Source organism: Pristiophorus japonicus, chromosome 16, assembly GCF_044704955.1.
Source record: "Pristiophorus japonicus isolate sPriJap1 chromosome 16, sPriJap1.hap1, whole genome shotgun sequence".
In the NCBI taxonomy this organism is placed as follows: Eukaryota; Metazoa; Chordata; class Chondrichthyes; family Pristiophoridae; genus Pristiophorus; species Pristiophorus japonicus.
In genome coordinates this window covers 331602-355217 of record NC_091992.1, presented here as the reverse complement: position 1 = coordinate 355217, position 23616 = coordinate 331602, and the positions used below count along the sequence as shown (strand labels likewise).

General features: G+C 49.5%; 1 protein-coding gene across 2 annotated transcripts in view; it reads left to right on the top strand.

Moving 5' to 3' along the window:
• The window catches only part of LOC139226240 (integrin alpha-E-like), a 244876-nt gene that overhangs the window by 135539 nt on the left and 85721 nt on the right, over positions 1–23616 (top strand). For both annotated transcript variants that reach the window (XM_070856861.1, XM_070856862.1), the window contains 5 exons: positions 3511–3653; positions 3793–3933; positions 4957–5160; positions 6630–6760; positions 20824–20966. In XM_070856861.1, the coding sequence (XP_070712962.1) occupies positions 3511–3653; positions 3793–3933; positions 4957–5160; positions 6630–6760; positions 20824–20966 (762 nt within the window). The remainder of the gene's footprint in view (positions 1–3510; positions 3654–3792; positions 3934–4956; positions 5161–6629; positions 6761–20823; positions 20967–23616) is intronic.

Here is a 23616-nt window from a genome sequence, read left to right as displayed (position 1 = left end):
TTCACACCAAAACAATTTTAAGACTTGGGGCAGGGCTGTAGTCTTCTGTGCTATTCCTGTTCTTTTTTATCTCCTTGCTCCTTCGATTATCAAGGACACCAGCAGCCCACCAATAAATATGCGATTACCAAATGAGAACTGAATCTTAGCAACACCGTTCTTTTCTGTGAAACTGGTACCGAGAAATCATGATAAAAAAAATATCGCGTGTGTCTGGGAATATCATCAAATCTTCAGTCTTTTCTGCCTAACTCTAAGGGCCCAAGTTTCCACATGATTCGCGCCTGATTTTTAGGAGCAACTGGTGGAGAACGGACTATCTTAGAAATCGCAATTCTCCACATTTTTTTTTCTGCAGTTCTCGTCAGGTAGAACAGTTCTACTTTAGAACAGAATTTTTTCTTCAAAAGGGGGCGTGTCCGGCCACTGACGCCTGATTTCAAAGTTTCCACAGTGAAAACGTACTCCAAACTAAAGTAGAATTGAGCAAGTGAAGATTTTTGTAGAACTGAAAAAACTGTTCTACACATTAAAAAATCAGGCGTAGGTTACAAATTAGGCGTCCAGAACGAGGTGGGGGGGGAAGGGAACTCATTAAATTCGACAATAATTCGACAAATCCTTATTTATACTTCTACAAATATTATACAAATAAATCCAACCTGAATAAACATTTATAAGCAAAGAAAAGATTAAATAAACCATCTTCCTACCTGTGTGAAAGTGCTTCAGCCATCGTTCGAAGGAAACCGCCGTTTGTTGCCGCGCAGGGGAGGGAGGGGAAGGAGACAGCGGCTGGTTGCTGCGCAGGGGAAGGAGGGGAAGGAGACAGCGGCTTGTTGCCGGGGAGAGAGGGGAGGGAGGGGAAGGAGACAGCGGCTGGTTGCTGCGCAGGGGAGGGAGGGGAAGGAGAAGGAGACAGCGGCTTGTTGCCGGGGAGAGAGGGGAGGGAGGGGAAGGAGACAGCGGCTGGTTGCTGCGCAGGGGAGGGAGGGGAAGGAGAAGGAGACAGCGGCTTGTTGCTGCGCAGGGGAAGGAGGGGAAGGAGACAGCGGCTTGTTGCCGTGGAGAGAGGGGAGGGAGGGGAAGGAGACAGCGGCTTGTTGCCGTGGAGAGAGGGGAGGGATGGGAAGGAGACAGCGGCTTGTTCCCGCGGAGGGGAGGGAGGGGAAGGAGACAGCGGCTTGTTGCCGTGGAGAGAGGGGAGGGAGGGGAAGGAGACAGTGGCTTGTTGCCGTGGAGGGAGAGGAGGGAGGGGAAGGAGACAGCGGCTTGTTCCCGCGGAGGGGAGGGAGGGGAAGGAGACAGCGGCTTGTTCCCGCGGAGGGGAGGGAGGGGAAGGAGACAGCGGCTTGTTCCCGCAGAGGGGAGGGAGGGGAAGGAGAGAGTGAGAAAGGTAGCCTCAGTGCTGATGTGCTGTTGGCAATGTGATTTTATTAAAAAATGTTCAAAAATTAAACAGCTACAAAGAACTACAAAAATGGCTGAGTGCCAATGTTTTTTTCACATTGAGCATGCGCGAACGCTCCAACGCGCACGCGCAGTGTTGCCGGCAGGAAAAAAACTAATTTAAATAGTACCCGTCCCTTCCCACTTACAAAATCGGTGCGAGTGTAGGCTCCGCCCCCCTGGGCGCCGCACCAAACAGACCAGGAGCTGCAAAGCGCTCGAGAATAGCGCGTTTTTTTTCTGGCGCTGTTTTAGGCACGAAAAACGGGTGCCCAGCTCGGCCGGCGCCCGTTTTTTACCCTGTAGAAACTTGGGCCCTATGTGTGTGTATAGACTATTTATGGGTTAACAAACATTTTATTATTTTGTGTATCTCTACAAAACCCACAGAACTGTAATTCTATGAATCTACAAGATGACACCATGAGGGGAATTTTAACATGAAAAAACAATGGGTTGAGGCAGGGGGAAGTTAAAATATTAAAAATGTAAATCCCGACTCCAACCCGCCCACTCTTGGCTTTTGCTCAGGTGGGACCAGAGTGATGATGAGGCCCTGAAGCCTCGACTTTAACTTGCTGTGCAGGTTTCAGACTGGCCTCGGGCATCCTGAGACCTGCAACAAGACGAGCAGAGCCTCGCGGAGCAATCCTTGTGGGCAGGGAGGGGCAGGAGTGCTTCCTCTCCCTATCCCCCTCCCCCAACTCACCATAATCAGACCCCCCCCCTGACCCCACCCCTTGAATCCCCCCCCCCCCCCCACACCACTTGGACCCCCCCTGCCCCCTGGCCCCCCCCTGGACCCCCTGCCCCCTGGAACTCCTCCTGGCCCGTGGACCTGCCCCCTGGACCCTCCCTCCTCCCCGCCCCCTGGAACTCCCCCCTCCCTGGAACTCCCCCCTCCCCGCCCCCTGGACCCCCCTGCCCCCTGGAACCCCCCTGCCCCCTGGAACTCCTCCGGCCCGTGGACCTGCCCCCTGGACCCTCCCTCCTCCCCGCCCCCTGGAACTCCCCCCTCCCTGCCCCCTGGACCCCCCTGCCCCCTGGAACTCCCCCTGGCCCGTGGACCTGCCCCCTGGACCCTCCCTCCTCCCTGCCCCCTGGAACTCCCCCCTCCCTGGAACTCCCCCCTGGAACGCCCCCTGGACCCCCCTGGAACTCCCCCTGGCCCCTGTACCCCCCTGGATCCCGCACCTACCTGTCAATCAGGCCGGCTTTCAGGCAGGGAACCTGCCCATGACGTCATACGCACGCTGTGCAGGAAATCAGGACTTCAGGGTCCCTCACCACTCCAGCCAGGTCGGAAACTGCAAAATCCCAGCCCACATAACAAAATCAAGATATTTTTGTTCAGCATTTTGAATATTTATCCTTTTAAGCCGAGTACATATAATGAATTCACAGATAATTACGAGGACACTCTAGTGTGGTGGTTATGCAATTGGGCTTGTAATCCAGACAATGAGAATTCCACCAGTGCAGTCTGAGAGTTTGAATTCAGTTTAAAAAATGTGGAAATTATAAGCCAGTTTCAGTAAAAGTGACCATGAAGCTGTGGGATTGTTAAAGAAACCTTGCCGTTCTTATCCGGTCTGATCTTCTCGGACTCCAGTCCCACACTTAACTGGCCTCCAAAGTGGTCTAGAAAGTCACTCAGTTTTACCAAACTGCTATCTCAGAACAACTTGGGATGGGCAATAAATGCCAGTCTTGGCGACGCCCAGATCCTGAGAATAATTTTTTTTTTTAATTCGCATTTCGTGCAAAGAAATGAATAATTGGGCCAGAAGAATATACTTTGCGATGGTTATGGTCTCTGTACCGGTGACCTTTTTCTGCCCTGTCTCTCCTATTATTTTTGGTCAGTCCTGTAAAGGAGTTTTCCGGCATTCCTGTATCATTTCTGATGAAGGATTCCCACCTGAAATGTTCACTTCCCTTTTCCCTTTCCAGATGGATCTGTTGTGTAATTCTAACACTTTCTGTTTTTGTTAGATTTACAGCATTTTCAGTTTCTCTTATTATCTCTGTAGTTCTGTTAATGTGTGTTTCTAACTGCAGGGTACAGTGTAGCAACAGTAAAGGGAATGAGTGGGCAACATCTGTACGTTGCTGGAGCCCCTCGGCATAGCCAGACTGGACAAGTCCTAGTATTTCAAGCAGGATCTCCTGTCCAAATAAAGCAATATCTCGCAGGGAAACAGGTTAGTGCACGTTTGCAACTTGAGTTCAATGCTGACAAAATTAAAGGTTTGGTTGATTAAATTTTCCATGCCGAAGACATTAAGATGTGGTGGGAAATAATAGTAGATAAGGTTCAATAACTAATTTTATCTGTTTCAGTTGGGATCATACTTTGGCTCAGAGCTGTGTTCTCTGGACATAAACAATGACCAGGTAACAGATTATCTTCTTGTCGGTGCTCCGTTCTTCCATGTTCGAGGAGAGGAGGGTGTGGTTTATGTCTACCGTCTGAATGAAAAGGTATGAAATGGGGTTGGTCCTCTTTACCATGCACATGTGGATCAGAGACGGGCAGATTGCTGCCTCTCTGGATTTTGTAATGCCTTGAGCATTGCTTTCTGGAGTATGAGCTCGATTCCTCTGTAATACACAAAGAATTTCATTCCGACACGCAGTTCTGAATGAAAAGGAAAATGAAAGTTGGGACCTGATGACTCCTGATGGAGATTGGTGGCCTGAAGGTTCTGATTATATCCAGATACCCTTGGGAGGGAGGGATTACAAAATAAAAACCGACTTGAAAATCTTAGGCCTGCCTCCGGGATTCTTGGAGGCTTGGGCAGACTCCAGTGCCATGTGTTCTGGGCTCTCCAGTGCTGGAGCTCCCAGATACTGAATGGGAAGCTGGCACTGCCCCCTTCCACCTGTAGGAAAGGCTCCATCAGGCCTGCGCCTATGGAGAGTAGGGCAAGTTGCTCCCAGGAAAGTCCAGAAATTCCGATGCAATGAAAACGCTCATTTCCTGAAGCTTTGTCCCTGGGATAGCCGGTATTCCCTGGGGTGATGGATATTCCCTGGGGTGATGGATATTCCCTGGGGTGATGGATATTCCCTGGGGTGATGGGTATTCCCTGGGGTAGCGGGTATTCCCTGGGGAGGTGGGTATTCCCTGGGGAGGTGTACATTCCCTGGGGAGGTGGGCATTCCCTGGGGTAAGATCCCAAAAATCAGCCTTATGCTATTTACCAAAAGTGATCCTCAGGACTTGATGAAAATGTGTAAAATGGCACAAGGTGCATATTGATGAGCTTGGCCTAATATCTGACAGGCTGCCATTAATCAATTGAATTATGATTCATCATTACATCATTTATGATTATCATTACAACAGTGACTACACTCCAAAAGTGCTTCATTGGCTGTGAACGCTTTGAGATGTCTGGTAGTCGTAAAAGGCGCTATATAAATGCAAGTCTTTCAGACAGCAGTGGTTCCTACTTGTCGCACTACCTCTGCTCCTTATGCTTGCTTTTAATTAAACAGGATACCTTTGAAGACAAGGAGTGTTTAACAGGAATATCCAGTTTTACCAATGCCAGATTTGGGGTTGCCATAGCAAACATAGGTGACATCAACAAAGATGGATACAACGATATAGCTATTGGAGCTCCTCTGGAGGAAGACCATAGTGGCAGCATCTATATCTTTAATGGGCAAAGGGATGGCATCCACAAGACTCATTCCCAGGTGAGGCGAGCTATAGGAGCCTTACTGTGCTTGCTACAATCCAAGCTCTACTAACTCTTTCTATTTGTGTTCACATCGAAGAGCAGTCTCCATAAGTGGTCAGTTCCCCCTTGACCTGCAACTTGCAATCTTGGTAATGCTGTGAACAGGAGTGTTCCTCGTGGCTAACAATGAGATTTCTCAATAGAAAAACACTATGCTGTACAGACTAAAACTACAAGTTGAATTTATTGTAAGAAATCGACACAGAAGCAAAAGACCCACAGCAGAACAAGCAGCAATGCATTGCTGAATAAAAACAGCAAGTGCTGGAAATAATCAGCAGGTCAGGCAGTGTCTGTGGAGAGGGAAACACAGTTAAATGTACAGTACTCAGCCTAACTAAACATTTTGTGTGAAAAGTTATAATATAACTTTTACAATATGAAGTGGAGCTCTGCTTCAATGTGCTAAAGTAGAAAAAGGTGCTTGTTTGTGTGTCATTGTTTGAACACTCTGTGCCGTGCTCTAACTGGACTTTGTACAGCATTCAAATTGCAGGTACATGGCTCACTTCTTCATGCTAGCTCAAATTTAAGCATACATTTTTTCCTTTTTCTCTCTGCTATTACTCTGAATTTACCAATAAAGTAAGTTTTTTTTTAATCCAATAAATTTTAAAAGGTGTCTCTGACCTCCCGCAGTGAGTGTTTTCACATCAGACGGGAATATATTCGAATATTTTAAATGGAGAAACACTTAATCGCTGTATGGCATTCACCTTATGGCTAGCCTATTACCAACAAGCAGGGAAAAGCACTGGAGCAAGAGATGTTACAGAAATTAATCACTGCCACAACTTCCCTGAACAAACCAGTGGAGCTCACTACATGGTTGATTGGTACATTGCTCCTGCTGTGTCAACTTGAAAGACATGAATTTTTTGCCAATGCTACATATTAGAAGATAGATGTAACTGGGAGAGCCAAGTGTTGTAGCATCAGGCAATTGTCACACTGCAGGTGTCAGGATAGAACTGAATCATGTTATTTAATTTGTACGTTGTCTATTATTTACTGTTGGAATTTCTATTCAATTATATTTTTCTGTGTGTTGCATTCAGAGGATGGTGTGAAATGTTATACTGAAGGAACTACTAACATCAGCACAAGTAGAGCCCTGAGTTAATGCTGTTGGGATTTGTATGGCGCTAGAAGGTGCCACAAGGAATGCAGATGCCGGAGTTCGGCACTAAACTCTTTCACTGGCTGTTAATCGAGGGCTGAGATTCACAGCATTGTTGAATTTTAAAACCTACTTGTAATAGGAATTATTTAGTGTTTTCTGTATTCCTAATGCAGTTGGAGTTGTTTTCAAGTATACAGTCAGTAGAGTCTGCATATTCTGGAACTGATGTAAAAACAAGGCAGCAAGTGTGAAGGAAATAGCGCGTCTCTTCTGATACACTTTTTAATCTTTATCATGTTTAGCGAATAAGGGGGAAGGATGTTGTTCCTGGGCTGCAGTACTTTGGACAATCAGTCGATGGCGGATCAGATGTGGATGTGGATGGGTTGTTTGATATAACAGTCGGTGCAAGGGACAATGTTGTTGTGCTCAGGTATGTAGCCATATTTAAGATAACACTCCTTTTTAACAGACCATTTGGTTACCTTATGTTTTTACAGATGCTCAAAACTGCTCATATCTTGGCAGACTGTTTAGAGGGGAGATAAGATTGATCTATTTTGGAAAATGCATGCACCATAGTAACCATAGTAACATAGTGATATAGTAACATTAGGGACAGGAGGAGCTCATTCAGCCTCTTGAGCTTGCTTCATCATTCAGTTAGATCATGGCTGATCTGTACCTCCGCTCCATTTTCCCATCGTAGTTCCATTTTCCTTGATACCCTTACCGAACAGAAAATGCTGAAAAAATGGATCTTTCTCAGTCTTGAAAGCTCCAATTGACCCCCAGCATTCACCACTGTTTAGGGGAGAGATCCAGCTTTCCACTGCCCTTTGTGTTACAAAGTGGAAGAGTACAAAAGCAAGTTATGGTAAACCTTTATAAATCAGCTGGAGTATTATGTCCAATTCTGGGCATCACACTTTAGGAAGGATGTGAAGGCTTTAGAAAGGATTCAGAGGAGATTTACTAAAATGGTACCAAGGATGAGGAACTTCAATTATGCGGAGAGACTAGAGAAGCTGGGACTGTTCCCTTATAGCAGATGAGGTTAAAGGGACATGTAATAGAGGCGTTCAAAATTATGAAGGGTTTGATAGAGTAGATACGTTGAAACTGTTGTCACTGGCAGAAGGGTAAGTTACCAGAGGGGACAGATTTAAGATAAATGGCCAAAGAACCGGGAGAGATGAGAATTTTTTATACAGTGAGTTGTTATGTTCTGGAATGCACTGCCTGAAAGGGTGGTGGGAGCAGATTCAGTTGTACCTTTCTAAGGTAATTAGATCTATACTTCAAAAGGAGAAATTTACAGGACTATGGGGAAAGAGCAGGGGAGTGGGACTATTTGGATTGCTCTTTCAAAAAGCCAGTAAAGGCATGATGGACCAAATGGCCGCCTCCTCTGCTATAAGATTTTATTCGAAGTGCTATCTGATTTTGCTTCTGAATAGCCTAGCTGTAATTTTAAGAAGTTGGCTGCGAAATTCGACCCCATAGCGCCGGTAGTTTTGGCTGTTTTGTAAAAAAATGGTGCCCGCCTCGCTTGCGCCCACGGCCCGTGCTGTTCGCCAACTTGGTGAGCCGATAGCGCAGGCAGGACGTACGTGCAACAGAGAGAAACAGAAGGGGCGTGCCTGTGGCTTTGCCAGGATATCGGGCCTTCCCATGGTGCAGGGTGCCATCGACTGCATACGTGGCTTTGCGGGTGCTGGATCTCAATGGTGAGATGTTCCGTAATCACACAGTATTCCACTGACAATGTGCAGTTGGTGTACGACCATGCCCAGCACACCATGCTGGTGAATGCCCATTATCCTTGCAGCAATCATGATCAGCATTCTCTCTAAGCTGTGCTTAGGAAGAGGAGAAGGAAGGGAGGAGGCAGCCTGTGCATCCGTGTTCCGGGCGGGCTGTCCATGAGTGCATCATCAGACCCTGTTCTCCTGAATTAAATCGTAGATCCCCACCTTACCAACCCTCTGTCATGGACCATCGCAGCGCCCTCCTGGCCACGATGCTGAAATGAGAGCCACCATCAAACAAACATTCCAAACTATATTTATAAATCATTCAATCCAATACTACATAACAAAGTCAACTAATCACCTTTCTACATTCCCTTAATGCCTGTCTTCCAAGTGCCTTTGGGTGTCCGAGTGCTCCTACGCTGTGCTACCTCAGTGGCTGCAGCATGGCTGGTGGAAGGCTGCTGACTTTCTGTTGGGGAGACTGCAGAAGGCCTTGCAGGACAACCTTGAGCAGGTCTGGGCCGAGAAGGCCTGGCTGCGGACTGAATCACCTCAGAATGGGCAACAGCAGTCTGGGCTGGCTGACAGGCAACAGCAAGGGCACTGGCGGAGTGGCAGTAGTGGAAGTACGAATGTTGTCGTCCTGAGAGAGGACAGTAGGGTCATGCTCCACGGAGCCACTGCCACTCCCCCAAGGCAGCGCCTCAGCAATCCTAGTCATTTGTTGGACTGCTGTGACACTCTGCAAACCCCTTTCCACATTGGTACACACAGCCATGATGGCCGCTGTTGTGTTCCTAACACAGATGATGCTGCACACAGGGAGGTTAAAGTAACAGTGACCTCAGTCTTTAATAAGACACTCCAGAGTGAGGAACAGGCCTTAGGGGCCGGCTTGTATACCGTGCTCCCAAGGGATGTTGGGATCCCTCGGGACTTCAGGGGATGCGTTCCCTGGTGGCGGAACATGGGAGTGCATGCTTTACAGATACACAACATCACTCCCCCCCCCAAAGTCAAAGTGAAAACTATTTACAAGGTGAGGCGGTCGGGAGCCTTTCTTTCCCTGGTGGACCGCCTCGGTACAAATGTCTGTTCTGGTGTGTTGGCTCTGCCCTCGTTGGGCTGGCGTGTTGTTGGCCCTGCAGGGCTGCTGGGTGAGCCTGGCCTTGCTGGGCTGTTGGGCGTGATGGGTTCGATTTCCTGGTCCGGGGTGGTGTCGTTGATCCTTTGGGTGTGTATTGTGGGCTCGAAAAAGGTGGTGTCTGCTGTGGGTTGTTCAGGGCAGTCTGTGAAATGCAGCCTTGTTTGGTCCAGGTGCTTTCTGCAAATGTGTCCATTGTCTAGTTTGACTACAAACACCCTACTCCCTTCTTTAGCTATCACCGTGCCCGTGATCCACTTGGGACCATGTCCATAGTTTAGCACATACACAGGGTATTTCAGATCAATTTCCTGTGACACAGTGGCGCGACCATCGTTTATATTTTGTTGCTGCCGCCTGCTCTCTACCTGATCTTGCAGGTTGGGGTGGACCAGTGAGAGTCTGGTTTTAAGTGTCCTTTTCATGAGTAGCTCAGCCAGGGGCACCCCTGTGAGCGAGTGGGGTCTTGTGCGGTAGCTGAGCAGTACTCGGGACAGGCGGGTTTGGATTGAGCCTTCTGTGACTCGTTTAAGGCTCTGTTTGATTGTTTGTACTGCCCGCTCTGCCTGCCCATTGGAGGCTGGTTTAAATGGGGCCGAGGTGATATGTTTGATCCCATTGCGGGTCATGAATTCTTTAAATTCGGCACTGGTGAAACATGGCCTGTTGTCACTGACCCAGTATGTCAGGCAGGCCGTGGGTGGCAAACATGGCCCTCAGGCTTTCAATGGTGGCATTGGTGGTGCTTCCTGACATTATTTCACATTCAATCCATTTTGAAAAAGCATCTACCACCACCAGGAACATTTTACCGAGAAACGGGCCCGCATAGTCGACATGGTTCCTCGACCATGGTCTGGAAGGCCAGGACCACAAACTTAGTGGTGCCTCTCTGGGCGCGTTGCTCAACTGAGCACACACACGGCATTGCCGTACACAGGACTCTTAAGTCAGAGTCGATACTGGGCCACCACACGTGGGATCTGGCTATCGCTTTCATCATTACTTTGCCCGGGTGTATGCTGTGGAGATCCGAGATGAACATCTCCCTGCCCTTTTTGGTCGCACTACGCGGTTACCCCACAACAGGCAGTCTGCCTGAATGGACAGCTCATCCTTTTGCTGCTGGACTGGCTTGATTGGCTCTTGCATTTCAACGGGGATGCTGGCCCAGCCCCCATGCAGCACACAGTTTTTTTACTAGGGACAAGCAGAGGATCTTGCCTGGTCCAAGTCCTAATCTGGCGGGCCGTGACAGGTGATTTATCATTTTCAAACGCTTCCATGATCAACAAGTCTGCGGGCTGCGCCACCATCAACAAGTTTGCAGGCTGCATCATTTCCACCCTGTGGTGGGCAATGGTAGCCGACTGAGAGCATCCGCACAGTTCTCGGTGCCTGGCCTGTGGCGGATGGTATAGTTATATGCTGATAGCGCGAGTGCCCACCTTTGTATGCGGGCTGAGGCATTAGTATTTATCCCCTTGTTTTCAGCGAACAGGGATGTGAGGGGCTTGTGATCGATTTCCAGCTCAAATTTGAGGCCAAACAGATACTGATGCATTTTCTTTACCCCGAACACACACGCTAATGCCTCTTTCTCAATCATGCTGTAGGCCCTCTCGGCCTTAGACAAACTCCTAGAAGCATAGGCGACTGGTTGCAACTTCCCCGCAATATTAGCTTGTTGTAATACACACTCGACTCCGTGCAACGATGCGTCACATGCTAGCAGGGTTTTTTTACACGGGTTATGCAATACAAGCAGCTTGTTGGAGCATAAAATGCTTCTGGCTTTCTCAAAAGCAATTACTTGTTTTTTTTCCCCATACCCAGTTCTCACCTTTGCGCAATAACACATGTAGAAACATAGAAAATAGGTGCAGGAGCAGGCCATTCAGTCCTTCTAGCCTGCACCGCCATTCAATGAGTTCATGGCAGAACATGTAGGGGCTCTAAGAGGGTGCTTAACCCCGGTAGGAAGTTACCAAAATAGTTGAGGAGTCCCAGGAACGACCGCAGCTCTGTGACGTTCTGTGGCCTGGGCGCGTTCCTGATAGCCTCTGTCTTGGCGTCTGTGGGCTGAATGCCGTCCGCCGCGATCTTTCTCCCCAAAAACTCCACTTCTGTTGCCATGAAGACGCATTTCGACCTCTCCAGCCGCAGCCCGACGTGATCCAGTCGCTGGAGGACCTCCTCCAGGTTTTGGAGGTGCTTGGCGGTGTCCCGACCCGTGACCAATATGTCATCCTGAAAGACCACTTGAGTAGGTTCTCCATGTTTCTCTGGAAGATCGCTGCAGCCGACCGAATTCTGAACGGGCATCTGTTGTAGATGAACAGTCCCTTGTGCGTGTTGATGCAGGTGAGGCCCTTCGAAGACTCCTCCAGCTCCTGCGTCATGTAGGCCAAAGTCAGGTTGAGCTTGGTGAACGTCTTGCCTCCTGCCAGCATCATAGAAACATAGAAACATAGAAAATAGGTGCAGGAGTAGGCCATTCAGCCCTTCTAGCCTGCACCGCCATTCAATGAGTTCATGGCTGAACATGAAACTTCAGTACCCCCTTCCTGCTTTCTCGCCATAACCCTTGATCCCCCGAGTAGTAAGGACTTCATCTAACTCCCTTTTGAATATATTTAGTGAATTGGCCTCAACTACTTTCTGTGGTAGAGAATTCCACAGGTTCACCACTCTCTGGGTGAAGAAGTTTCTCCTCATCTCGGTCCTAAATGGCTTACCCCTTATCCTCAGACTGTGACCCCTGGTTCTGGACTTCCCCAACATTGGGAACATTCTTTCTGCATCTAACCTGTCTAAACCCGTCAGAATTTTAAACGTTTCTATGAGATCCCCTCTCATTCTTCTGAACTCCAGTGAATACAAGCCCAGTTGATCCAATCTTTCTTGATAGGTCAGTCCCGCCATCCCGGGAATCAGTCTGGTGAACCTTCGCTGCACTCCCTCAATAGCAAGAATGTCCTTCCTCAAGTTAGGAGACCAAAACTGTACACAATACTCCAGGTGTGGCCTCACCAAGGCCCTGTACAACTGTAGCAACACCTCCCTGCCCCTGTATTCAAATCCCCTTGCTATGAAGGCCAACATGCCATTTGCTTTCTTAACCGCCTGCTGTACCTGCATGCCAACCTTCAATGACTGATGTACCATGACACCCAGGTCTCGTTGCACCTTCCCTTTTCCTAATCTGTCACCATTCAGATAATAGTCTGTCTCTCTGTTTTTACCACCAAAGTGGATAACCTCACATTTATCCACATTATACTTCATCTGCCATGCATTTGCCCACTCACCTAACCTATCCAAGTCACTCTGCAGCCTAATAGCATCCTCCTCGCAGCTCACACTGCCACCCAACTTAGTATCATCTGCAAATTTGGAGATACTGCATTTAATCCCCTCGTCTAAATCATTAATGTACAATGTAAACAGCTGGGGCCCCAGCACAGAACCTTGCGGCACTCCACTAGTCACTGCCTGCCATTCTGAAAAGTACCCGTTTACTCCTACTCTTTGCTTCCTGTCTGACAACCAGTTCTCAATCCACGTCAGCACACTACCCCCAATCCCATGTGCTTTAACTTTGCACATTAATCTCTTGTGTGGGACCTTGTCGAAAGCCTTCTGAAAGTCCAAATATACCACATCAACTGGTTCTCCTTTGTCCACTTTACTGGAAACATCCTCAAAAAATTCCAGAAGATTTGTCAAGCATGATTTCCCTTTCACAAATCCATGCTGACTTGGACCTATCATGTCACCATTTTCCAGATGCACTGCTATGACATCCTTAATAATTGATTCCATCATTTTACCCACTACTGAGGTCAGGCTGACCGGTCTATAATTCCCTGTTTTCTCTCTCCCTCCTTTTTTAAAAAGTGGGGTTACATTGGCTACCCTCCACTCCATAGGAACTGATCCAGAGTCAATGGAATGTTGGAAAATGACTGTCAATGCATCCGCTATTTCCAAGGCCACCTCCTTAAGTACTCTAGGATGCAATCCATCAGGCCCTGGGGATTTATCGGCCTTCAATCCCATCAATTTCCCCAAAACAATTTCCCGACTAATAAAGATTTCCCTCAGTTCCCCCTCCTTACTAGACCCTCTGACCCCTTTTATATCCGGAAGGTTGTTTGTATCCTCCTTAGTGAATACCGAACCAAAGTACTTGTTCAATTGGTCCGCCATTTCTTTGTTCCCCGTTATGACTTCCCCTGATTCTGACTGCAGTGGACCTACGTTTGTCTTCACCAACCTTTTTCTCTTTACATACCTATAGAAACTTTTGCAATCCGCCTTAATGTTCCCTGCAAGCTTCTTCTCGTACTCCATTTTCCCTGTCCTAATCAAACCCTTTGTCCTCCTCTGCTGAGTTCTAAATTTCTCCCAGTCCCCAGGTTCGCTGCTATTTCTGGCCAATTTGTATGCCACTTCCTTGGCTTTAATACTATCCCTGATTTCCCTAGATAGCCACGGTTGAGCCACCTTCCCCTTTTTATTTTTACGCCAGACAGGAATGTACAATTGTTGTACTTCATCCATGCGGTCTCTAAATGTCTGCCATTGCCCATCCACAGTCAACCCCCTAAGTATCATTCGCCAATCTATCCTAGCCAATTCACGCCTCATACCTTCAAAGTTACCCTTCTTTAAGTTCTGGACCATGGTCTCTGAAATTACTGTTTCATTCTCCATCCTAATGCAGAATTCCACCATATTATGGTCACTCTTCCCCAAGGGGCCTCGCACAATGAGATTGCTAATTAATCCTCTCTCATTACACAACACCCAGTCTAAGATGGCCTCCCCCCTAGTTGGTTCCTCAACATATTGGTCTAGAAAACCATCCCTTATGCACTCCAGGAAATCCTCCTCCACCGTATTGCTTCCAGTTTGGCTAGCCCAATCTATGTGCATATTAAAGTCACCCATTATAACTGCTACACCTTTATTGCATGCACCCCTAATTTCCTGTTTGATGCCCTCCCCAACATCCCTATTACTGTTTGGAGGTCTGTACACAACTCCTACTAACGTTTTTTGCCCTTTGGTGTTCTGCAGCTCTACCCATATAGATTCCACATCATCCAAGCTAATGTCTTTCCTAACTATTGCATTAATCTCCTTTTTAACCAGCAATGCTACCCCACCTCCTTTTCCTTTTATTCTATCCTTCCTGAATGTTGAATACCCCTGAATGTTGAGTTCCCAGCCCTGATCATCCTGGAGCCACGTCTCCGTAATCCCAATCACATCATATTTGTTAACATCTATTTGCACAATTAATTCATCCACCTTATTGCGGATACTCCTTGCATTCAGACACAAAGCCTTCAGGCTTATTTTATTAACACCCTTTGTCCTTTTAGAATTTTGCTGTACAGTGGCCCTTTTTGTTTTTTGCCTTGGGTTTCTCTGCCCTCCACCTTTCCTCATCTCCTTTCTGTCTTTTGCTTTTGTCTCCTTTTTGTTTCCCTCTGTCTCCCTGCATTGGTTCCCATCCCCCTGCCATATTAGTTTAAATCCTCCCCAACAGCACTAGCAAACACTCCCCCTAGGACATTGGTTCCAGTCCTGCCCAGGTGCAGACCGTCCGGTTTGTACTGGTCCCACCTCCCCCAGAACCGGTCCCAATGCCCCAGGAATTTGAATCCCTCCCTGCTGCACCACTGCTCAAGCCACGTATTCATCTGCGCTATCCTGCGATTCCTACTCTGACTATCACGTGGCACTGGTAGCAATCCCGAGATTACTACTTTTGAGGTCCTACTTTTTAATTTAGCTCCTAGCTCCTTAAATTCGTTTCGTAGGACCTCATCCCTTTTTTTGCCTATGTCGTTGGTACCAATGTGCACCACGACAACTGGCTGTTCTCCCTCCCATTTCAGAATGTCCTGCACCCGCTCCGAGACATCCTTGACCCTTGCACCAGGGAGGCAACATACCATCCTGGAGTCTCGGTTGCGGCCGCAGAAACGCCTATCTATTCCCCTCACAATTGAATCCCCTATCACTATTGCTCTCCCACTCTTTTTCTTGCCCTCCTGTGCAGCAGAGCCAGCCACGGTGCCATGAACTTGGCTGCTGCTGCCCTCCCCTGATGAGTCATTCCCCTCAACAGTACCCAAAGCGGTGTATCTGTTTTGCAGGGGGATGACCACAGGGGACCCCTGCACTACCTTCCTTGCTCTACTCTTCCTGCTGGTCTTCCATTCCCTATCTGGCTGTGGACCCTTTCCCTGCGGTAAGACCAACTCACTACACGTGATACTCACGTCATTCTCAGCATCGTGGATGCTCCAGAGTGAATCCACCCTCAGCTCCAACTCCGCAACGCGGGCCGTCAGGAGCTGGAGGTGGACACACTTCCCGCACACGTAGTCGTCAGGGACACTGGAGTCATCCCTGAGTTCCCACATGGTACAGGAGGAGCATAACACCCGACCGAGCTCTCCTGCCATGACTGAACCCTTAGATACACTTAAACTGGTAATAACAATGTTAAAAGTTACTGACTAATATAAGAAGAAAAAGAAAAACTACTCACCAATCACCAGCCAATCACTTACCCCCTAGGCTGTGACGTCACCTTTGTTTCTTTGCCTTCTCCCTGTAGCTGCACCGGCACGCCTCTCGCCGACCCCGGACTCGCGCTGCTCCGAGCTCCCGCCTCCTCGACTGACTGCTCGAACTGCTCGACTCCCGCTGGCCTTTATAGGCCTCTCGCCGACCCCGGACTCGCGCTGCTCCGAGCTCCCGCCTCCTCGACTGACTGCTCGAACTGCTCGACTCCCGCTGGCCTTTATAGGCCTCTCGCCGACCCCGGACTCGCGCTGCTCCGAGCTCCCGCCTCCTCGACTGACTGCTCCGAGCTCCCGCCTCCTCGACTGACTGCTCGAACTGCTCGACTCCCGCTGGCCTTTATAGGCCTCTCGCCGACCCCGGACTCGCGCTGCTCCGAGCTCCCGCCTCCTCGACTGACTGCTCCGAGCTCCCGCCTCCTCGACTGACTGCTCGAACTGCTCGACTCCCGCTGGCCTTTATAGGCCTCTCGCCGACCCCGGACTCGCGCTGCTCCGAGCTCCCGCCTCCTCGACTGACTGCTCCGAGCTCCCGCTGGCCTTTATAGGCCTCTCGCCGACCCCGGACTCGCGCTGCTCCGAGCTCCCGCCTCCTCGACTGACTGCTCCGAGCTCCCGCTGGCCTTTATAGGCCTCTCGCCGACCCCGGACTCGCGCTGCTCCGAGCTCCCGCCTCCTCGACTGACTGCTCCGAGCTCCCGCCTCCTCGACTGACTGCTCGAACTGCTCGACTCCCGCTGGCCTTTATAGGCCTCTCGCCGACCCCGGACTCGCGCTGCTCCGAGCTCCCGCCTCCTCGACTGACTGCTCCGAGCTCCCGCCTCCTCGACTGACTGCTCGAACTGCTCGACTCCCGCTGGCCTTTATAGGCCTCTCGCCGACCCCGGACTCGCGCTGCTCCGAGCTCCCGCCTCCTCGACTGACTGCTCCGAGCTCCCGCTGGCCTTTATAGGCCTCTCGCCGACCCCGGACTCGCGCTGCTCCGAGCTCCCGCCTCCTCGACTGACTGCTCCGAGCTCCCGCTGGCCTTTATAGGCCTCTCGCCGACCCCGGACTCGCGCTGCTCCGAGCTCCCGCCTCCTCGACTGACTGCTCCGAGCTCCCGCTGGCCTTTATAGGCCTCTCGCCGACCCCGGACTCGCGCTGCTCCGAGCTCCCGCCTCCTCGACAATAGGTCGTCTGCCTTAGGTAGCGGGTATTGGTCCTGTAGCGAGAAACGATTAATAGTTACTTTATAATCGCCGCAAATCCTGACCGTGCCATCACTTTTGAGTACTGGAACAATCGGGCTGGCCCACTCGCTGAATTCCACTGGGGAAAAGATGCCCTCGCGTTGCAGCCTGTCCAGCTCGATTTTCACTCTCTCCTTCATCATGTGAGGTACCGCTCGCGCCTTGTGGTGAATGGGTCATGCCTCTGGGACCAAGTGCATCCGCACCTTCGCCCCGGAAAAGTTTCCAATGCCTGGCTCAAAAAGGGAAGGAAATTTGTTGTTAACCTGGGTACATGAGGCCTCATCGACATGTGATAGCGCTCGGATGTCATCCCAGTTCCAGCGGATTTTGCCCAGCCAGCTCCTTCCAAGCAGTGTGGGGCCATTGCCCGGGACAATCCAGAGTGGCAGTTCGTGCACCGTGCCCTCGTAGGTGACCTTGACCATGGCGCTGCCCAGGACAGTGATAAGCTCTTTGGTGTACATTCTCAGTTTCATGTGGATGGGGCTCAGGGCTGGTCTGAGTGCCATGTTGTACCACAGTCTCTCAAACATCTTTTTACTCATGATGGATTGGCTTGCTCCAGTGTCCAGTTCCATGGTTACGGGTAAGCCATTCAATTATAGGTGGACACTTCGTTGAAAATATGTGCACCCCATGTACTTCGGCATTTGCCTCCTCTCTCTGAGGTTTGAAACTGCTTTGATCCACCATGGAGCGATTTTCCTCTGCCACGTGTTGGTTAGCAGGCGAGCTGCAAGCTCGGAGGTGCCCCATTGTTCCACAGCTCTTGCAAACATACCCTTTGAAGTGGCATGAATAGGCTGAATGGAAGCCTCCACAACGCCAACACGGTGTGAATTGCCCTGCGTTCATCCTTTGTTGCGGACTCTGAGTCATCTGGATCACCTGAGGTCTGCTGGCAGTTGCAGACTCGTTGTTCTGCCCTGTACATTTCTGCTCGCAAACACAGCTCCAGTTATTTTATGAACATTGCTAGCACTTTGTGCTGAGAGATTTGTTTGGTGTTATCAATGGTGGACATAAATGCCTGTGGTATTGCAATGACTTACTGAGGGTCGGTGTCTCCGCAGTCAAAAGTTTTCGTAGGATGGTCTCGTGGCCAATGCCCAGAACAAAAAAGTCTCTGAGCATCTGCTCCAGGTAGCCATCAAACTCACATTGTCCTGCAAGTCGCCTTAGCTCGGCGACGTAGCCCGCCACTTCCTGATGTTCAGACCGCTGGCGCGTGTAGAACCGATACCTCGCCATCAGCACGCTCTCCCTGCTCCCGAACCAGTGTACACATCTCCTCATACGACTTATCTGTGGGTTTCACCAGAGACAGAAGATTCTTCATGAGGCTGTAGGTCGTGCCCCGCAGACTGTGAGGAGGACCGCTCTCCTTTTTGCAGTACTTCCTTCTCCGTCCAGCTCGTTGGCTACAAAGTACTGGTCTAGCCGTTCGACATAGGCTTCCCAGTCTTCACCCTCCGAGAACTTCTCCAGGATGCCTACAGTTTGCTGCATCTTTGCGTTGGATTCGTATACTCGTCGCCAGTTGTTGTGTTCCTAACACAGATGAGACGGCACACAGGGTGGTTTGAAGTAATAGTGACCTCAGTCTTTATTAAGACACTCCAGAGTGAGGAACAGGCCTTATGGGCCGGCTTATATACAGTGCTCCCAAGGGATGCTGGGATCCCTTGGGACTTCAGGGGATGCGCTCCCTGGTGGCGGAATATGGGAGTGCATGCTTTACAGATACACAACAGCCGCAGTCTGAGCTCCCACTGCAGCACCCAGATGTTTGGTTGCTTCCGCTAGTGCTGCAGTGGAGGCTGAGACATCAGTCATCTATCGCGGAATCATGGACCCACCATAAGTGCGCCATTCTGGAAATCGGGAGGTTCAAGCTCTGCACAACGCCCTGTGGAAAGTTGGTGCTGGAGTCCTCCATGTTCCTTGACAGTGACAACAGGCTCTCGGGCAGGCCTGCCAACTCACCAAGCAGTTCTGTGCACATGCCCATCATCCTTTTTCTGCAGGCCGTCCCATTGAAGTCCTCATCTGAGTTCTGTGCACCAGAATTCGTGTGTGATCCCGCCCTCCAGGGAGCTAGCACTTGCACTATCCTTTCCCCCGGCACTGGCTGCAGACCACTCGTGCCCGGTGACTCACCACGTGCCTCTATACTCCCCTCTAAAGTACGGGCAGTGACCGTTTCTGAGCTGGTGCCTGGGAGTATGAGATCGAGCAATGGTGTCCCTTGTCCTCCATCACTCTGCTCTGCAAGAGAGAAGGAAGTATGTCAGTGAGCATTGTTTGGGTGCTGTGGCTGTCATGGTTGAATAGCTGGCAGTATGTGCAAGCTGTGAGATTGGGTGTGAGGATGAGGTGAAGCTATAAATGTGAGGAATGAATCATAATTGATGGAGATTGTCGGTAGGTGAGTGATGAGGCTGTGGTGCACTGAGCAGTGTGTGAGGCTAGTGGGGCAGTTGGTGAGAGATGGCATTTAAGATGAATTCACTGACCTTGACCAGTCGTGTGAGGTCATTGAACTTTTTGCGGCACTGCATCCAGATCCTCAGGCCAAGACTGCTGGCTTTGATGGCATCTGCTCCCATTGCTGCCTTTGAGTTTGTTTGGAGGGCCCTATGGATAGAGGACCTCCCTTCTCTTGTCCACTTCCTTCACCAAGGCCTCAAGTGCAGCATCTGAGACCCTTTGTGCACGCTCCCTTCCCTGTTGCGCCATAATTCATTGTTCTCCTTGCTCACATTCTCTAGCCCAGCCACTTCATTGGATATATTCAAGAGGAAGTTAGATATGGCCCTTACGGCTAAGGGGGTCAAGGGGTATGGAGAGAAAGCAGGAAAGGGGTACTGAGGGAATGATCAGCCATGATCTTATTGAATGGCGGTGCAGGCTCGAAGGGCCGAATGGCCTACTCCTGCACCTATTTTTTTGTTTCTATGTTTCCAGCACCATATCCAGCCACAATGCACCTTCCCTTTAAGAGGTGCAGGCTGGCTTTAAGTGTTGGTAGCCTCGCATGAAGTTGGGCCCGCTGCTGAGGTGCTGAACTACTGAACAGTGCATTTAGCGCATCCTCACCGCTGCAATTATTTTGATTAGCAGGAGGCATGAAGTTTACGTGCATCGCAATCTCCGTGTCCATTTTTGGGCCGTGTCCAAGACCACAGCATCATAATGTTACACACAGCATTGTAACATTACACACAGCAGTGTAACAGTGAAGACAGCATCGTAACATTATACACGGCATCGTAACATTACACACAGCAGTGTAACAGTGAAGACAGCATCGTAACATTACACACGGAATCGTAACATTACACACAGCATCCTAACATTGGACACAGCACCATGACCTCCTAATCTTGCCTTTCTATACTTTCTTTCTTTCTTCTCTAGTTTTTTCCATTATGATTTTTACTCCTTTGTCTGTCATTCCCTCTGATCGGTCGGCTCTTCATTTTTCTCAGATATGTAAGCGATAGGTGCTCGACATTGACAGTGTTTGGTTTGGGATCAATAGGAAAGAACATGCAAAGTACAGAGTAATTGATGTCGTGGAGGGAATTATGAAGCAGCAGCACAGTCCAGGATTGTACTGATTATAAGCCATGACTAGGTGCAGTTAGACATCCCGCCGATGTGAGTCACTGTTTGTGGCTCGTTCCTAAAAGACACTGGTTAAATTTTTGTTTAATTTTGGTGCTTTAACAAGTTATGACGATTCTTTGCAGCTCAACACCAGTTATCAACATTGAGGTGAATGTCACATTTTCGCCGAAGATGGTGCCCCTGTCTTTCTCAACATCCGATGGGCAAGAGAAAATTGTTCAAGCTTCTGTGTGTTTTACTGCTCAATCGAATTTTGGATCATTAGGTAATGCCTGAGTGACCCTACAGGATGCAGAAGGGAATTTCAGCTGCACCTTTGTCCTGGTTTTGATGGGGACAAAAAAGGATTGATGGGGTTGGGATCATTTTATGCAGTTTGTTGTTGTGGTCTTCCGAGTAACAGGCTTCAAAATGAATATAGGAACAGGAGGAGGCCATTCAGCCCCTCGAGCCTGTACCGCCATTCAATGAGATCATGGCGATCTGCGACCTAACTCCATACATCCGCCTGTGGCCCATATCCCTTAATATCTTTGGTTAACAAAATCTATCAGTCTCAGATTTAAAATTAACAATTTCTCCAGCATCAATTGCCATTTGCAGAAGAGAGTTCTAAATTTCTACCACCCTTTGGGGTCAAGTTTCGGCCTGAGTTGCTCCTATTTTTTTGGAGCAACTAGTTTAGAATGGAGTATCTTAGAAATTGTAATTCTCAGCCTTTAGTTTGCTCCAGTTCTGGTGAGTTAGAACAGTTTCATTTTAGAACAGATTTTTTTTTCAAAAGAGGGCGTGTCCGGTCACTTGCGCCTGTTTTGCAAGTTTAGGCAGCAAAAACTTACTCCAAACTAACTTAGAATGGAGTAAGTGTAGATTTTTGTACGCTCAGAAAAACCTTGCCTACACTTTACAAATCAGGCGTAGGGAACGAGGGGGTGGGGGGGGGGGGGTTTACAAACATTAAACACCACTTTTACAAATAAAGAGACATCATCAATAATAAATGATAAATAAATCAATAAATCAACCAATAAATCAATCTCAAAAATTTTTTTAAAAAAAATTAAAAATCACTCAATAAATAAAAAATGATTTTTACTCACCTACTGCAGCACCAGGGAGAAGAGGGGGGGGGAAGGAAGAGAAGAAGATGGGGGGGGGGGGGGAAGAGAGAATACGATGAAGAAGCCCCGCACGCAGCCGATGCTGGGCTGCCGCCGCCGACTCTTCGGGTGGGGCCGCCCCAGCGAGAGGCCGGGCGGGCAGGCCCCGCCGCCGAGGTAAGATGCACAGACCACTCGGCCTGGGATAGGGTCGTCGCCCCGGAGACAGGATGCCGGCAACTACTACGCACGCGCCGCGCCGAGGTGGGATTGGGCCGACAGCTATCTGAGAATCGCGAGGTAAGTATTCGGCGCAATTTTTGTTCTATAAATTAGGCGGGTCTCTCCGATGTACGCCATTCTAGCGGCCGGCCGAAACCTGACCCCATTGTGTGTAGAAGTGTTTCCTAATTTCAGTCCTGAAAGGCCTGGCTCTAATTTCTAGTCTGTGCCACCTAGTCCCAGACTCCCCAACCAGCGGGAATCATCATCATCACCCTAGGCGCTCCCTCGAACCAGGATGACTTGCTTCCACATGAGTTCACAGATGGTTCAATGAAGGACCTGATGTTCCAGTCCTGAACTCCAATTGAGGGGGTGGAAGATGCCTGTGTGTGGATTTTTTTAACGTGTGGTGGCCGTTGCACACCAGCCACCACATGGGCTTGACAAAGCTAGTGGCAAGGGTTAACCAGGACGACTGGAGACCTACTCTGCTGCACGGATCTAGTGCGCACATATCGCAGTGTGGGCTGGCCTGTGCTGCCCCTCGCCCCTTCTGGGCCCCGTATCCTCATTCACCGCATTACTGCCACGATCTCTTGCCGCTCCTCTGCCACAAACATTCGCCGCACCTTCACCACGATCCCTCACCGCTCCTCCACCACATCTCTATCTACCCTATCTGCTCCCCTTAATATCTTGAAAAATATTAAGAGGCATTGGATAGGTAACTGGAAACATTAGACATTCGGGGTTAGACATTTAACTCCATACCGCCTGATTTTTCAGCGCTACGGGTGCCGACTCCGAATTCCAGGCCCCCCTGATCTATCTCCGACCCCAGCCCTGACGTAGCCCCTTCTGATAGCACTTTCGAACCCCCAAGAATACTGCAGGCCCCCTGATCATCCTCCTACCCCAGCCCTGACCTCCTAACGTCCCCTACCTCCAGACAGCACACACGACCACCCCAACAATATTGCAGGCCCACCACACGATCTTCTTACCCGACCCTCAACTGCTCTCCGATCACGGACTTCGAGGCCAACCTGTTCCTCCTCCAGACCCACGCGATGCAACCCAGTCATTTACCCGGGAAATGGAGCATCAACTTGCATGGGCTCCTACTGCCACGCCATCTACATGATAATGAGATCCGAGACCCAAAATTCAACACTCCTCAGACCTCCACATTTGAGCGGGGCTGTTAGCACTCTGTGGGTAAGCTGCCCAAAAATGGATGCTACCGAATTTATAGGCCTCAGAATTTATGGGCCCGAACTTGGTCAAAGCTAAGGCCCGCTGAGATACCCGACGGTACTTTGGGCGGGAGATTCCTCAAAAAAACCTGCAAAGACCTCCCGCCGGCAAGAAAACGGCTTACGCCCTGTATGTGGGCGGCAGCGAGCGGGAGCCCCCAATCTCGGCGGCAAATGCAATCCACGGCAAACAGCTGCCGAGGATTGAGTCGGGGCCAGGGAGGGGGGGCACATAAAAATAAACATTTACACAGAAACAAAACACTGTAAAACCTTCAGGGGACCCCATTCACCTGAATTGCTGTAAAAAATAAATAAATAAAAGATGTCTAAC